The sequence below is a fragment of the Ascidiella aspersa genome, chromosome 1, assembly GCF_963924565.1.
Source record: "Ascidiella aspersa chromosome 1, kaAscAspe10.2, whole genome shotgun sequence".
NCBI lineage: Eukaryota > Metazoa > Chordata > Ascidiacea > Phlebobranchia > Ascidiidae > Ascidiella > Ascidiella aspersa.
This window is the reverse complement of record NC_139447.1, coordinates 16,718,130-16,734,035: the sequence shown is the minus strand read 5'-3', so window position 1 is coordinate 16,734,035 and position 15,906 is coordinate 16,718,130. Positions and strand designations below refer to the sequence as shown.

Sequence of the window (15,906 nt, the reverse complement as noted above, 5' to 3'; positions counted from 1 at the left end):
TAAGACGCATCTATACCAGGTGTGTCCAACTCAACGTGCCGACCTGCCATTTTTTATCTTATAACTTCTTCCCGTGCCAATGTTTAGCAACTATTTTTTTTTTCTAATATTAAAAGCGCTTTTATACAAAAAATAAAAACAGTATAGTGTTACAATATCAGAAGTAATTGTTTGTTGTCCTTGCTGGGATTGTTTTGTATTGCGAAAAACAATGACATTTTTTGGCATTTTTGTTTCCCATGTATTAATACCAATACAGAATGATAGAGGTTATCTGTGTATAGATGTGGTACGTAAATGTTAATAACACCTCTGAATTGTAGCACGAATAGCAAACTTTGAATCGCTGAATCACACAAAGCTGCGCGGCAACATGTGACTGGTGCAGTGGCGTAGTCAGCCGAAAATTTTTGGAGGGACCAAAAAGTCTGAACTTTTTTGTTTAGCTTTTGTCATTGTATTAACTGCCGTAACGAAGACAAATAGCAATGTTAGCAAACCGTTTCAAGCAGCAACTGACTGAGTGTTAACGTAATACCCAAAAAACATTTAAAGAGCAAAAACTGTATAAAAGTAGTAAAACTACACTAATGTATAGCAAACGTAATATTAACTACATCGCTTTTGACGTAACAATGTATGATAATTGAAGGTATGGCATGTCTGTGATCGACTGTTGTGGTACTACTCATAAATGCTAAAAAACAAATTATTAAGAGTAAAATATTTATAAATTTTCCTGGCCTATGGGCTGGTGGGCCTATAGTTTGACCCAATATGGACTTTAAGTTAGGCCTACCAGATGTCCTCTTTTCTCAAAAAAAGTGAATAGTCCTCCGAGGACGCTCAAAAATGCCCAAATGTCCTATTTTTTGGCATTTCAAATTAGTTGCTTATACTGTACTTTCAACAATACTTTTAGGCGAGACGTTGTGTTTATTTCTTTTTTCAACTAATTGCCCCACCAGCCCTACCTTCTTGATGGTTATTGCAAACATTGCGCCCAGAACCAAATAAATGTTTAGTGAACTGTTAAAAATCGCGCAATTTTACTTCAGCATTATGGCCAATAATGCAAATGTTAAACGCATTTTTTTCTTTGATGTAGCCGCAATGGTGCAAAGAAAGAGACAGCCTAGTTGGATCAGATGCGAGCATCTTGACGGTTGTATATAATTTCAATGATATTTCGTGCAAACAAGTTCACGATCTCGTTAAAAATGATCATTCCTTTTTGGAAAAAGTTAAGGGAACCGCAAAATATTCATGGGCTGAATCCGAAAAACAAATTTGATTTGTTGTTTTTGTAACTTTTTCCTTGCGTTTATTTTTGTAACTTTTGCCCGCAACTACCAAGGAAATGTAAAACAACATTAAACTCAAATGTAACAATTCTACTTTCGTTTTACTTGCCGGCAAAAAAATGTCCTCTTTTTGGGTGCTGAAATTATGGTAGCCCTAATTTAAGTTAATTAGTGGATGTATTGTTTATTCGATTGAAGGGCGTTCTAGTTGAAACCTTTTTAGTTCCCAAACTCGCGAGCCAACGACAATGAACAACTGTGGCTTCACTTACACATTGTTGATAAAGAAATGGCCGAAATTTCAACTTCTAAATTGGCGGGATAACTAGCATTAGCAGATGTAAATTACAAAATGACTCGGCGCAGTTAATCGGTATTTGAATTGATAATTTAGAGCAGCGTTTCTAAACCGATGCGCCGTGGAAAGTTATACCTGGTGAGCCGCGAGGAAATGAAAAAAATAGGCCTATTAAACAAATTCTGTATTATTTTGAAATTAGCGACTAAAAGTGGGTTCCAGCAATAAGACCAAAAATAATTTAGCATCAACGTCGGATTAAAACACAATTCGGAATAAGATCTTTATAGGACTAATAAAGATTAAACTAAGTACAGAACTTAGTAAACCGAAAATCAGTTTGTTTAGATGTTATAATATGATAAATATATTTCGCTATTAAAAGCATGATCAGTATCTTAATCAAATAGAACACATTTGGAACATGTCACTTCCCATATCGATAAAGGTTACTCAATTGATACAATTAGACTTTGCTAAAGCTTTTGACAGAGTTTCCCATATAAATATTTATAAATGTTTGGTAGTCAATCTGAAAGAATCCGGCATTGAAGGCCAGGTTTTAAACTGGATTGCTATATTTGGATAAAAAAATCGCCGGCAAAGTGTTGTTATTTTATAAAAGACCCTTTTAACGCTCGGTTTTGGATACCAATGTCACAAACAAGTATTTTTAAGGGACCGTGAACAATTAAAAAAATTGTTGGGGTACCGTTGCGTATTTTTTTAAAAAAAGTTTGAGAACCACTGGTGTAAATGATCATTTATTGCAGAATGGAAAGTTAACTTTATTGAAAAAAAAATGTAAGGTGATTCACTTTGTCTATAAACCCCTTGTCCAACTATATTCCGTGAATGGTATACGACTGGAAACTGTTACTGCTGGCAGCTGAGAGGATCATAAAATTTATATGACCCAAATTTTTCTGTACAAAATATGCTGTTACAACAATAGGCTCACACGGTTTTTTTTTAACGGGTTTTCATTATAATTTAACAAAAAATTGCATTTTATTAGGTTTATGGCAAAAAATGCAATAAATATGCATACAGCACATTTGGCGATTTTATTGAAACAGCCCAAAACATAGTAAAAACGTAAAAAAACTTCATAGCGGGATGGGCCCCTGGATCCTACTGTGGTTACAAGCTGTATAGTTTACATGCTGAGAGACAAACGTTTTATATTTGAATAAACTGTAATTCACTATTTACATTATTGCGATATATTCAATAATATCGACTTCGAAGCGAACATACATTCGACTTTAATAATACAGATAACGACTGCTGGTGTTTTTAACATTTTTACCTGGCCTTATGTAGCATACGCTTTTATTGCTGTTGTCTCGAACATTTATAAGGCATTTTTATATTTTTTACGAAGTTGTATAAAAACAAACGTTTGAAAGATTCGATTTTGTTTCGCTCAAAATAATAACATATTTCAGCTGCCCAATATTTTTTTAAATATCCCACCGCTTTTAAAAGAAGTGTATTTAATAAGTGTTTACCGCTACATTTACCGTCAACGTGAATCTTGGTGTAAAATGTTTATGCTGTATGAAATCCGTTTTATATGTTTAATGCAATTTAATTATAGGCTCTTGTGAAAGTATGACAGAGTTTGACTAAAACTAAAAGGTCAAAGTTATACTAACCTGTTAGATATATGGAAAAACATGGGTGCCTATTCGATTTGCGGGGTGCAACCGTGCAGGTTTCGAGTGAGAAGACCCGTATAGGTTTTACAATATAGGAGTCACTTTTTGAACGCTTAATTTTTAAGGCCGAATATAATTTTATTGGCTGAATAAATTCTTAAATATGAATTATAATATTTTTAATAGTTTTTTGCTAAAAGAGCTGATTGATTTGTTCCTTTTAAAAATATTACTATAACTTTGGAGCTGCTTGCTTCTCTAATCCCTTGAGTGTTTGGACTAAATTTCTCAAAGAAATGCCACCCTTTCTTTCCAAATTGGTTTATAAGAAATTACAAATCACGATTCCATTGAAATATTTATATTACTATGTGAATTTCTTGTACATTAAAGAATTTATATAACGTCAGAATAATAGTTTAATATTCCTGAATTCTGTTAGAACACATACAATGGCTGAGGAAGGTAGGCGTGGTGCACAAGAAGAAGATGAACATGGGCCAGGTGAAAGTTGTTTTGTTTGAAATATTTTAATACGTTAGCGAACCATGGGTGTTAAAACACATCAAATTGGGTACGGCTGAAATTCACATTAGAAACTTGAAAATTGCACATGGAGGACCTTTAAAATTTGTTCGGGCTGTAAATAAAGTTGCCATAAGCATGGCTTGAGTTAAGTTTGCTGACTCAAGTTCATAGAGCTGAATAAATTTCACAGCGATTAAAAGACTAATATTGTATTTTATACTAAATTAGTTGTTGTATGCATATATTTGACACATTTAGTATTCAATATTAGAAACCAACTGATAGCATTCCATACTTTGAACAATGGCTGCACCACAGTCCACGATGCTTTATATCTAAAATCTTATATTTTATGTTTAGGTGCTTTATTTCAAATGTTTGATGTTATGGCAGAACTTATCGACAAACTGAAGCTTTTAAATTTTGAAGAACATTTTTTAAAGAAATACAACATCAAACCAATTTCAAGGTACCAATGAAGTTTAATGGCAAATCCTAAGTCAGATATTTTTATTTTTCTAATTTCTAATTTTCTTTTATTTCTTTACTTTCTTTAATGCTTTTTGTTAAGGTATATGTATAACAACTATTGGAGAAACTTATTTTAGTTACCGTAACTTAAATCTTAAATAGGTGTATTTTTTAACAGACATTACTTTGCATTGCCAACAAACCCTGGTGAGCAGTTTTATATTTTCACTGCATTAAGTGCTTGGCTGATTAATGTTGCTGGAAGACCCTTTGAAATGCCCCAGGAGTATGATGATCCCAATGCCACCATTTCAAATATTTTAGATGACCTGCGAAGATTTGTAAGTGTTTTTTTCTGATTAAATACAAAATTATTAAATCGATTGGCTGTGAATCTTTTTGACATTACTCGGGTGTATATATTTATAAGTGAGATGGTACACTTTCGCAGATGGTATTTTCCTACACTATAATTAAGGAAAGTTTTGCACACTGTTATTGAACCTAAACTGTAAAACAGGCTGCATATCTTTAATAAAGTTTTCTCAGCAGTGAAGTTTGCACACTAGTTGCGCTTGTAACTTGTTCGGATCCAGGGCGTGAAACAATTGAGATAAATAGCTCAATTTTATGATAAATACAATGTTGAATAAAAACGCTTAATCTCACTCCAAGTCACTTGACTCAATGACTAAAGTTCAAGTCAAATCATTTGTCAAAAATAGTTGAGTCAAGTCAAGTCAATTTACAGAAACCATTTAAGTCAAATCATTTAAAAACTGTGACTTAAGTGCACTTAATTCAAGTCATTTACTTAAGTCATTACAACACTGAAGTTTTTCTCAAAATATGCTGTCAATCAAATGTGTTGACTGACTGTATCTTTTTGTTTATTGGTAGGTTGTTAGTTCATAGAAGTGCATAGAAAAAACATACTTTTGCACTTTTCACATTTTAGCTCTTGTGCAGTGAATATCAAGCAATATAAAACTACCATTTTTTATTTTTGACCTATCATCTTCCAGGTTAAAATACTTTTACAATGTTTATACATTTGTCTTGACTGGATCAAAATTGTCCTATCGGTGTAAACAAAGGTATTAATCAAAGCTTTAGCAGCAGATACTGGCTGACCTCATCAGGGTAAACAATTAAAACAACAATACAAAAAAACTTGGATTCAAGAGAAAATAGTTCTATGTGTTGGATTTTTAAGATGGCAGAAACATTTACTTTACTATTGTGAAAAAATATTAAACTAAACCAAACATTGATAGAAAAAGAAAATCAATAGAAAGTATTTGGTTCATACAATTAAAATTAGTAAAAAGGCTGTGTATATTTTTTTAACTAAACCTCACCAATGTAGGAGGTCTTCATCAGGTAACAAATTGTTGGTTAAAAAAATGATCCATTTTGGTCATGCTTTGAAGCTTTGAAAGTAAAAACAAAATATTTTTTTAATACCTTTGTTTTGAGAAAAAAACTTTTGTATTCATGAACTCCTTTTAAATAACGTAACCACTTAAATAGTATGAACTTTTGTAAAGTAGTGTAGATAAGCAATGTGCAATTTCCCCAGTTCACAGATTATGACAAACATCTTGATTTACTTTCTAAACCCTCAATAGAATTTATGAAGTACTTAAGTAAAACTAATCACACAACTCAAGAGACAAAGCCATAAATGCAATTCCAGGTGTCCTATTTAAATACTGCTAAATAGACTAATTTTATCTATATAGCTCCAAACAAGATTTGCTTTTTTTTCAACCAATTTAGGATTTTATCTACTTAATTGAAACAAACCTACTGACATACCCATAGTAAATAGCTAGTGGATATTATCTTAACTAACATTTTTTTTTTCAGTTTAATTAATTGATTGTTTTTTTTACCTTTTTTGAGTTGACATAGACATTTTTTAATAAAGTATTAACAATTTTTGGTACAAATTAAAAGGTTTTGCTACAATAAAGATCAATTGATAACAAATAATGTGTAGTCTGTATAGCTTTGGGGTAGTTGTTTAACATTAGGTAGTTTTTATGTGGTATAAAAATAAAAATTTTAAAATGTTATGTAGGGTGTGAGCACTGACTTCCCACCATCAAAACTAAAAACAGGAAGTGGGGAATTTGCTTGTTTTGTGCTGGACAGACTGGCTGATGCAGCATTGCTAACCAATCAATTTGCGTGGAGCAGGTAGCAACCAAGGCTATTTTATTGTTTATAATTATTTATTAGTTTTTTTTTCAGATCCATGTTTGAAATTTGTAAAATAAAACTCACCATTATACAACAGAAGCACGGATTCCAGCAAAATTATTTATTTACATTATAGACCTGTGTATCCATATGAAGAACAAGAAGATGATGAGAACATAATTGATGAGGACGAAGCAGAATTAAAGCTTGACAAATTGGAAGAGGATATTGATGGTTTTAATGAAAATGATGTTTCGGATGATGATGGTGCAGAACCTTTTCTGGACTTAAGATCAAAATCCTCCTTAAATGTTATTGTGTGTAATATTTCGATTATACAATTTTATGATCGATTTATAATTAATACCGTACCCTTGTTTAGGATGCTGGGAATTTCAAGCCATCTGAGATCATGCTGTCATCGACAAATGCAGATGAATGGAAACTTCAAGTTGAGCGAGTAGCCCCATCACTAAAAGGTAAGATGTAAAAAAATAACTAAATGTTTACCGTTGTTAACACAACCCTTTTACTATTGTCTACATAACCCTCTTACACCTGTCCAACTAGTCACCCTAAGAACTGACAATAAAGATTGGAGAACTCACGTTGACCAAATGCACCAACACAGAAAAGGAATTGATTCCTCGCTAGTTGAAGCCAAGGTACTTGACGTAATATTTATGTAATCATAGTTCCAGTTCTACTATGGTTATATAACAAATAGTTAACCAAAACCTAAGAAAATTATTCTGTATAAATAAAGTCAAAATTGTTTTAAAATATTTTTAATGTAATCCAAAAATTAAAAACGAACATTTTCAGACTCATTTGGACAAACTGCACAGTGAAATACGACGCACACTTGAAAAGATTTCAAGCCGGGAAAAATATATCAATACCCAACTGGAACATCATGTTCAAGAGTACCGCAGTGCTCAGGATCAATTAGCCCAGGTATTGTAATCTTGTGATACATAATTCTATATATCAGGAGCATGTAACCTGGATACATTTAGCCGCTCAACAATTTAATGTGTCCTACATTGAAATTTTGCGATAGTATACACAATGACAGCATAAATAATTTTTAAGTACAAACAATCCTATAAGTTAACTTTTGGCATTATTTACGATTTATATACAACATTTCAAATTTAACACTTTATTGTCGTCAAACTTCCGTAAAAAACCTATTCACGGCTTATATTTCACATAACACGCAGCTACTTACAGTACTAATGTTTTGCATTTTATGTAGCACCAAGTAGCTTTACTAACCCAGCATTGTGCTTATATCAGCCATCATTTTTCGAAATATCTATTTTCTTTGACTGAATCAAAAGTTTTACCTATTCTGTAACGTTTAATATACTGGATTTCTCTGCGTTGTTCCCCGTTTTGTAGTTGTACCTATTGGTCTATGTTTTTTGTATATGTGTTCATATTAATAAAACTAGGCAAAGGAGAAGTATAAGCAAGGAAGTGGCGGAGTTACAGATCACTCAAGATCACTTGCCGAACTTACTGAAGAGTTGGATAAAGTTAAGCTTGAGATGGAAGAAAGAGGAAGCAGTATGACCGACGGAGGTAAAAATACTGTCGGGAAATTCTTAGTTTTATATTGCATTTGCGAAACAAACCTCTATTTTATTTCAGCGCCTCTCGTTAAAATCAAGCAGACCCTGAACCGACTAAAAAACGAATCTGTCCAAATGGATATCCGAATTGGCGTTATAGAACATGTCTTAATGCAGGTGTGTAACTTTTTGTATTGACACAAGTTTTTTTTCTGTTGGTAGTAATGTAGTTGTAGTGGTGCTTCACGACTCGTTTGAACTTTAACCTAAATACTAGACACAAGGTTTTAACGATTTTTTGCTGAACTTTTTCGGAAGCTAAAAACAAATAGAATACTGCAGCAAAGCAACGAAATATTGGTACATTTGGAAAACACTAATGGAAAAAAATGTTATGCAAATTCATATGTCAATATTAAGGCAAGTTTATCTTGTTTTGTTTATTGTGAAATCCCTTTTTGTACAACTGCTCCCTTTTTTAAACTCTAATATTTAATTATATAAATGTACGTTAAGTTTGGGAGGGCTAAGGGTGCTCCGAGAACTTTATAAGCCCCTTAAATAACGAATCTACCTGTAAAATACTGAATATTTATGTTTGGTTCTACGATTTAAGATCCTAATTCCGCATGAATTACGGCTAAATGGGTCAATCATACATGGAACATTATTTCCCACGATCACTGGGAAATTTTAATTTTATTTTGCGTGCAGTCGTATAATTGACCTATACCTACAGTACGACGGCTCATAACAGACTTGCAGAAATTGTTTCGCTCACCTCATATCAAGAGCGCCCGTCAACAATCTTCACAGCTAGTCCAAATTTTCTTCCTTTCGCTATTTTTATTTTTATTTTTCCGATCATTTTTATATCTACTTATGAACTCATTAAATGTTTATAAAGCCGGTCGAATATGTTAAAATAAAGCAGACGAATTAACTAGCTGCCACTCTCGGTTAAACGGCCGCTTAACATAACGGTTTGTTTAACTAGCGTATCGCGACTATTGCGTTTATTATTCTTATCATAGTTAATTACCATTGTCGGACCCTTGTTTTTTTGAGATTTCGGCAAAAAGAAAAAAATATAAGGAAATCGTTTGAAATTTATGGAGAGCTGTAAAAATATTGGCCATCGCTATTACACAATAAATATTTTGACACCGAAATAAAGTGGTTTGTTGAATAAGAAACAAAAGAACCTTTTATAAATGCGGAGTTATATTTTCTAAATGCACAGGTAGTTTTTCGAATTTATTGGGAAATAAAAATATTGTATACCAACAGTTAAATTAACTACTTGGGTACATCACAACATCAGTGGGTATTTTGTGACATCGTTAAACAAAAGCCTGTTTAAACCAAAAGTCGGCGACAAAGTATTAAACAGGCTCTTTAAAACTGCGAGTATAAACAAAGGTATAAGTTTGTCTGATAAATAAAAAACAAACAAAAAATGTCACCCCTGTTTTACCCCTGTTTAAGGGAATTTTACCCCTACTTAGTAGATTTGACATTAAAACACTTTTTACACCTTTGCCACAATTTAGCCAATTGGTAAAATCTGTTGAAAAGTGGAAAATAAAAATATACATAATTGCTGTGCGAAACCATTTTATACCCGACTATAAAGCGTCAAACAACTATTTCGATGCCGTACTGTTTTTCTGTCATGCGGAGCTTTGGTTATAAATGTTTTAACGATTGTGAAGAAAGTTTTATAATTAAAATGCAAACGGTTACCGATTAAATCGAACTGACTGATTTGTTAAACCTAGCCTTTCCCAGTGGCAACAAAAACAGCCACCGCGCAAATTTTTACCAATCTCTATATGCAATGCGAACTAATTGTAGAATAAATTCTAAAGACGACCAGTGTTAGACTGTCTACTTCACAATGCGGACACAAACGTGAAATATAAACCAGAATAATGTAGGACCTGGGAAAAATATGACCTGATTCGGCCCGCCAAGCAGTTTAATTCGGACCGCTGCTTACAGGCCCAATTGACCATTAAGCATAATAAGCACGTGCTTAGGGCACCAAGGAAAGGAGGCACCCCCGAAATTTGTATAGCTGAGTTTTCAATGGCCGTTTAGTTTTTAATTAATTATTTCAAGTTGGTTAGACGACTCAGAACTCAATAGTGGCCCAGTTGAAATACATTTTTGCTTATTTTTTTTCTGAAGTATCATCTTAAACCTCTCTATAAATGTTTGTAGGTATGGAATATTTCCAAACCAAAAATCATAAATTTATCAAAACTTTACCCTCAATTATATTTTGAATGACACATATAGGGCACCATAGTCTCAAGCGCATATAGCCTCTAAAAGGCCTGATCCGGCCCTGTCTGCTTATTTTCTTTGAAACAATTTTTTCGGTACTATTTGCGCTAACTTCAAAACACATGCAACTCTATCCAAGCATTTTGTTTTTAATAAAATATTCAGTAAGAAGTCATTGAGGCACATAAGCAAAACCAAGCGCGACTTTTTAGATGTATGGTTGTAACATATATAAATACACTAAACTTTTCAGTTACGGAACCAGTCATGACCCCGCCAAACTTTGTTTTTTTTCTGTTTTAAATACAACAATCGAAATTGTTTCGCGAATCTCATCTGCCTTACTTGCATTTTTTTGCATCTTTACAGAAAAAAGGCCTGTGGCACTGTTTGCAATAAAAGTTTGACAAACTTGATATTTAGAAATGATTTTTTGCGCTTTAATCGAATATATCCTGTCTATAAATTATGAACAAAAATTAATTGCTTAAACATACCAATTCCTATTTATTTAACCTAATTTAGTTAATACTATTTTTTCGTGTTTCGCCCAAATCATAACGTCTTTTCAAAATAGCCATTGTATCGGAAGCAACATGTCTGTAGCTTAAAACCTCAATAAGGTGAACGCATTGTAAGGGGTTTTGTGCTTTTAACGACATTTTTACGTGTTTTCTGTGCAACCTTGCAGCAGTTGGGTCAACCGCCACCACAACTTGATAAATGCTAATTCGAGTAATATCCAATATTTTATCTGTGCTCAACGCGTCACGCACATTCAAAATCTAAATTAAAGTTTTGTGTTTTTGTGTTTTTTAGCGCATCGTGCGACGCCTTGTCGTATTTTTTTAAATTCGAATTTACCATTTTTTTAACTTTTTTTTTTTTTTTTTAACTCCCAACCTAGTAACAGGTTTCTTTATCTTACATGTTTTATAGCGTCACAGTATGACGCAGTGGTAAAATTATGCCGGAACGGTCCGCAACGGCGTTCCGGTAAAATAATTATTAAAAAAATATTTTTTCAAAGAACATTCATTTGTCACCAGGCCATGTCCTTTTTTCATCAGGCCATCGCGTTATCTCCTTGACTGCATTTAAACTAAGATTTCAGTTAGATTTATGCACGACATCGAACGATAACTCCAGGTTTCGTGAATTATTTTTCTTTTGACTTAACATTGTGCCATTATCTCTCTTAATAATTTTTCATCGTCCTGGTAAAAATATTTCACTTTCACCCTTGGTGTATCCTGGTTGATGATTTGTAAATACCTCTTTGAACTCTATGGTAGCACTACCTACAAAAAAACAAGAGGTTACTTTATTTTTATTTTTGATTAGAGTAAGTAAACATGGCAAGTGTTGCTTCAAAAGAGCTCGTATTTTTCTACTATGTTCGTTGCACTATACATATGCCAACTTTAAATGGGCTGTTTTTTAATTAAACTTACCTGATTGGAGTCGTCAGATACACTGTGTTTTGCATTAATGTTTTTTGTAGTGGCCCAGGGGTTTTAGTAATTTCGAAAATTGAAAAGTTTTGGCAACTTAAACGATTTAAAGGCATCTTTTTCGCTTTGCGAGAATCGATAACATATTTATCATGTAACTTTTGTAGTGAAAGTAACACCTCTTCAACCTAAAACTTTAACAAAATAAACGAAATATGTAGTGGTGTTCTAAATACTTATTTATGACGTCACGTTTGGATGTTATTTGTGACGTTACGTTCTGACGTAGTTTTGTGACGTCACATTATGACATAACTTTGTGACATCTAGCCTTAAAGAAATGTCATGCTTCTCAAGCTAAAATCCTAGATCCGCGCCTGGAATATCTAATTAAGGGGTAAAATACAAAGCCGTAATGTCTTCCACAAGACAGTAGGCTTTTGTTTTGGTGGCGTCACATGTCAGTTATAGTACATGATAAAAATGTACTTATAATTTATCGCAATCATTTATCCATGGTGATCCAAGATTGGCCACAATATATTTGTTTAGTTCGCGGGCCTCACACTAGGCCGTGTATTCATGGGAGCAGGAATAGTCAGACTATTTTTAAAGCGTTATGTTCGTTTTTATTTTTTATTTTCCGCTTGCTAATCAAAACGGGTTTCACTTTTTACTTTATCAGATATTCACGCCATGACCAGAACAATATTTTTGAGTCCCATATTGTCAAATTTAAGTAAATATTTCAGTCGTATTTCTCGATCCAAATAGGCCTCTTTACTAATAAGATTGCTTTTTTTAAAACAGTGTAACTTAAGCCTGGTAAATTTTCCAAAACAGTGCAACTTTAACTTTAGACAACGAAACTTCTTACCGCTTAAGCAAAATATGCCCTGGTTACATGGTTTAAATGATCTTGCAACTAATATAGGTGTAATTAAAAGGTTTTATAACCAACGTTTAAAGGTTTTTATTCAGGGTTACCATGTTAAGACCAAAATATAAGCACACAGATATGTAATGACGTAGTAGTGTACCACCCGTAATTGTGGAAAGCCTTGTTGTATTTTTTCTTCGGACTGCCAAAACTGGGCTTATTTAGCTTAGAATCAAGATTAGTAGTTGTAAACACTCTTAGAAATAAATTTAGACTAAAACTAAGCACGCAACTTAAAAATCAGCACATTTCTTAGAAATTATCACGGTAGTGTTTTTTAGGACATTGCACTAAAAATAAGCAGATATATAAGGAATAGCACGGAATGGCAGTGTTGTAAACAAGTCATTTTTTTAAACAACTTATGTTCAAGTCAAGTAATTTGTAAAGTAACCTAAGTTCAAGTCGAGTCGTTTTGAATGCATAGCAAGTCAAGTCCTAGTCGAGTCATAATTAGAGCAAGTCAATTCCAAGTCAAGCCCTTGTCGTAAAAAGTTAACGTTATACTATTAAAAAAGTCTTCCAATTATGAGGATGTAGTAATAATTGGGCGTTGATGTGGAATTCTATTAACCAAAGACGCTGAAAAACAACCTGTATTGTGTTCACTTACGTATGGTATACTTTTCTTTTCATGACCACAAACACATTAAAAGTCTGTGTTCCTGGCTCATAATTAGCGTCCCGGTAAATGAAAACATAACTTTTCGCAGTGCGCCGTACCTGCAAAAAAAGTTTTCTTTTCACCAAGTTATGCCCCTTGTTTTACCAGACCATCCCGCCATCTTCTTAAATGTTCAAAGTTAGATTCCAGTTGCATATTTGTGCGCTTCAACAAAAAATAAGATTTGACTGATAAAATCAGGTTTCCTAATTGCTTGTTTTGGATTTTCTGTTTTGACGTAACTTTTTGACGTAATCTCAAAAAAAATTGTTATGCATTGCGGTAAGAATTTTTTTTTATTGTTCCGGTTAGAAAATTATTCTACTTTCATCTCTGGTATGACGTCATGGACCCATGTTCTGTGCGTTTAAGATTCTATTTCTGACGCGGCATGCCACAACATTTTATATTTGTCATGCGGCCCACTGTAAAAAATGCCCACCCCAGCCTTCGATTGTACAACTAACTAGGTTTGCGCGATACGTTCATCAAACTTAAATGCTATATACATGATTGGCGCTTGGAGATCCAGGGTGACCAATTTTCGGTTATAGCTTTGATTAAAGGCTTTGAAACAGCAGTTTTATGCTGTTGCTGACTTGTTGTTGTTTTTTTAATTAGAAAGTCTAATATTGTTTGTAAAGCTACATTTACTAGCAAAGTTCCTTAAAATCTCGTCTTGATATCGCGATTCCACCGAATTACCTTGTTTATTTGGCTTCTTTATAGTGACGATATTTTGGTGCTGATCTAAGCGCCCCTAACTCCTAAATACATAGTTGAGTAGGCTATAGTCATACTGTGGGGTGATTATCTGAAATAAGTTTGCCCTAAAGATTTTCTTCACTATATTTTTTCTACATTTATTTGATAAAAACGTTTTCTTTTAATCTGACTATTTTAAAATATATATTTGTATTCGCTTTCAAAATTTCCGACGGTAAGTAAATCACCTTCTATTCTTAAATATCGTGTTTTTGCAGGCTCGTTTACGCGACAAGTCGATAATGCACAATGACATGAATAAACAGCACTTCACGTCGATGTCCAACAACATTTCTGCTATCGAAGATAATATAAATGGCGGTGGAAAATATTTTGCCAATGTCTGATATATGTTAAGCTTATATAATACACGTATTTTCTACTACCAGGAGTTTATATATTTTATATTGTTGGTTGATACATCATAAAAGTATTTTTTATCAGCGTATTAGAATCGGAAGTCTTACTACGGGACAACGCTGCACTGATCAGTTTATTTTTGCGTCGTGACATTTTAACCGAGAGAAAAAGGGGCATGCTTAAACTGTGAAACAACGGATGTTTATTACGGTAATCTGCATTCAATAAACAACCAAAACGCGCTGTCGCATTACCGTGAGAAACTTTCTAAAGCGGATGAAACCGTTGTTTGTGTTGTCATCGTAAATCTCCACGTTGTCTCGGCGTGCTTTAAGGTCAATATGTTTTGCAGTTCAAGGTAAATCGTTTTACAATTGTTTATTATTTTATAGTGCGTGAAGTTAAATATAACAATCGTTAAATTGAACGACAGGTACCCACGCGAACGAAGGCATTTTACTATTATTGTGTTTTAAATCGCGAGAGAGGCGTAAACAAAACGCTATATCTTGATTTACTGAAATCGCCTAATTGTATGATGAAAAAGTTCTCGTCACCTTGAATGTGTAGATCAGGGGTTCTTAACCTTTTCCCCCCTATTACCCATTTCTGTCCAGATCAAAGTCTCACTACCCAAAATATTATTTATTTTGCTATTTTACCGTACTAAATACATAAAAAAATTATCACTATAACGAAACAATTCCAAAACTGATGCTTGTTTGGTTGTTTTAAAAGAACTCAAAACATAAAAAAGGTGTAAGTAATAAAGCAACTTTACCACTTACAGCTGTGACATTGTTTGTTACATCCATAATTCTAAATATTCTAGTTCAGCTGATTACCCACCTGCTATCCTGAAATTACCCACAGGTTAAGAACCGCTGGTGTAGATGTAGTGTTTACCTGAAAAGGTCCACAGACAAAGCTTTATACAGGGAAAAGTTTTTTGTCTGTATTTCACCAATTATATTTATTTACGCGCAAAACATACTAGCTGTATAATTTAGTAGCTGACATTTTCCTCAAAGTAACGTTAAAGATGACAAACGGTCCGAACATACACCTGGTAAGACGACGTTTTTGTTATTCTACCCTATTCCCAAGTAAAACAGCACTAACAAGCGTAAATATATAATTAATTTAGGACAACTGTATAAAAGTTTAGGTTTTTAATATAAGAATCTGCTTTTGTGTGATTGATTAAACTAACAATGTAAATATAATAACTGATGTTCGGTTTCTTAATTTTGTACTTAAAATATGTTAAATGCCATTGATGGAACAAGGGATGTAAAAGACTAGTAGGCTACTTAAGAGAAATGAGAACTTGTAAACGTGATTTCAAAGAATATTGTTATTCCGTTAAGCAAGGTAA

General features: G+C 33.2%; 1 protein-coding gene across 2 annotated transcripts; it reads left to right on the top strand.

The window, feature by feature from the left end:
- Positions 1 to 3,656: 3,656 nt before the first annotated feature.
- LOC146168087 (intraflagellar transport protein 57 homolog) lies at positions 3,657 to 15,317 on the top strand. 2 transcript variants are annotated; one of them, XM_083382519.1, is made up of 11 exons: positions 3,657 to 3,770; positions 4,155 to 4,263; positions 4,444 to 4,606; positions 6,352 to 6,470; positions 6,610 to 6,784; positions 6,856 to 6,952; positions 7,044 to 7,138; positions 7,299 to 7,430; positions 7,934 to 8,063; positions 8,133 to 8,230; positions 14,387 to 15,317. In XM_083382519.1, exons 1-11 carry the CDS (start codon positions 3,719 to 3,721, stop codon positions 14,513 to 14,515), a joined length of 1,299 nt encoding a protein of 432 aa, XP_083238645.1. In that variant the 5' UTR covers positions 3,657 to 3,718; the 3' UTR covers positions 14,516 to 15,317. The 2 variants fall into 2 exon arrangements, with proteins under 2 accessions (XP_083238645.1, XP_083238638.1); XM_083382512.1 differs by having other exon boundaries at positions 6,610 to 6,790.
- Positions 15,318 to 15,906: the final 589 nt, after the last annotated feature.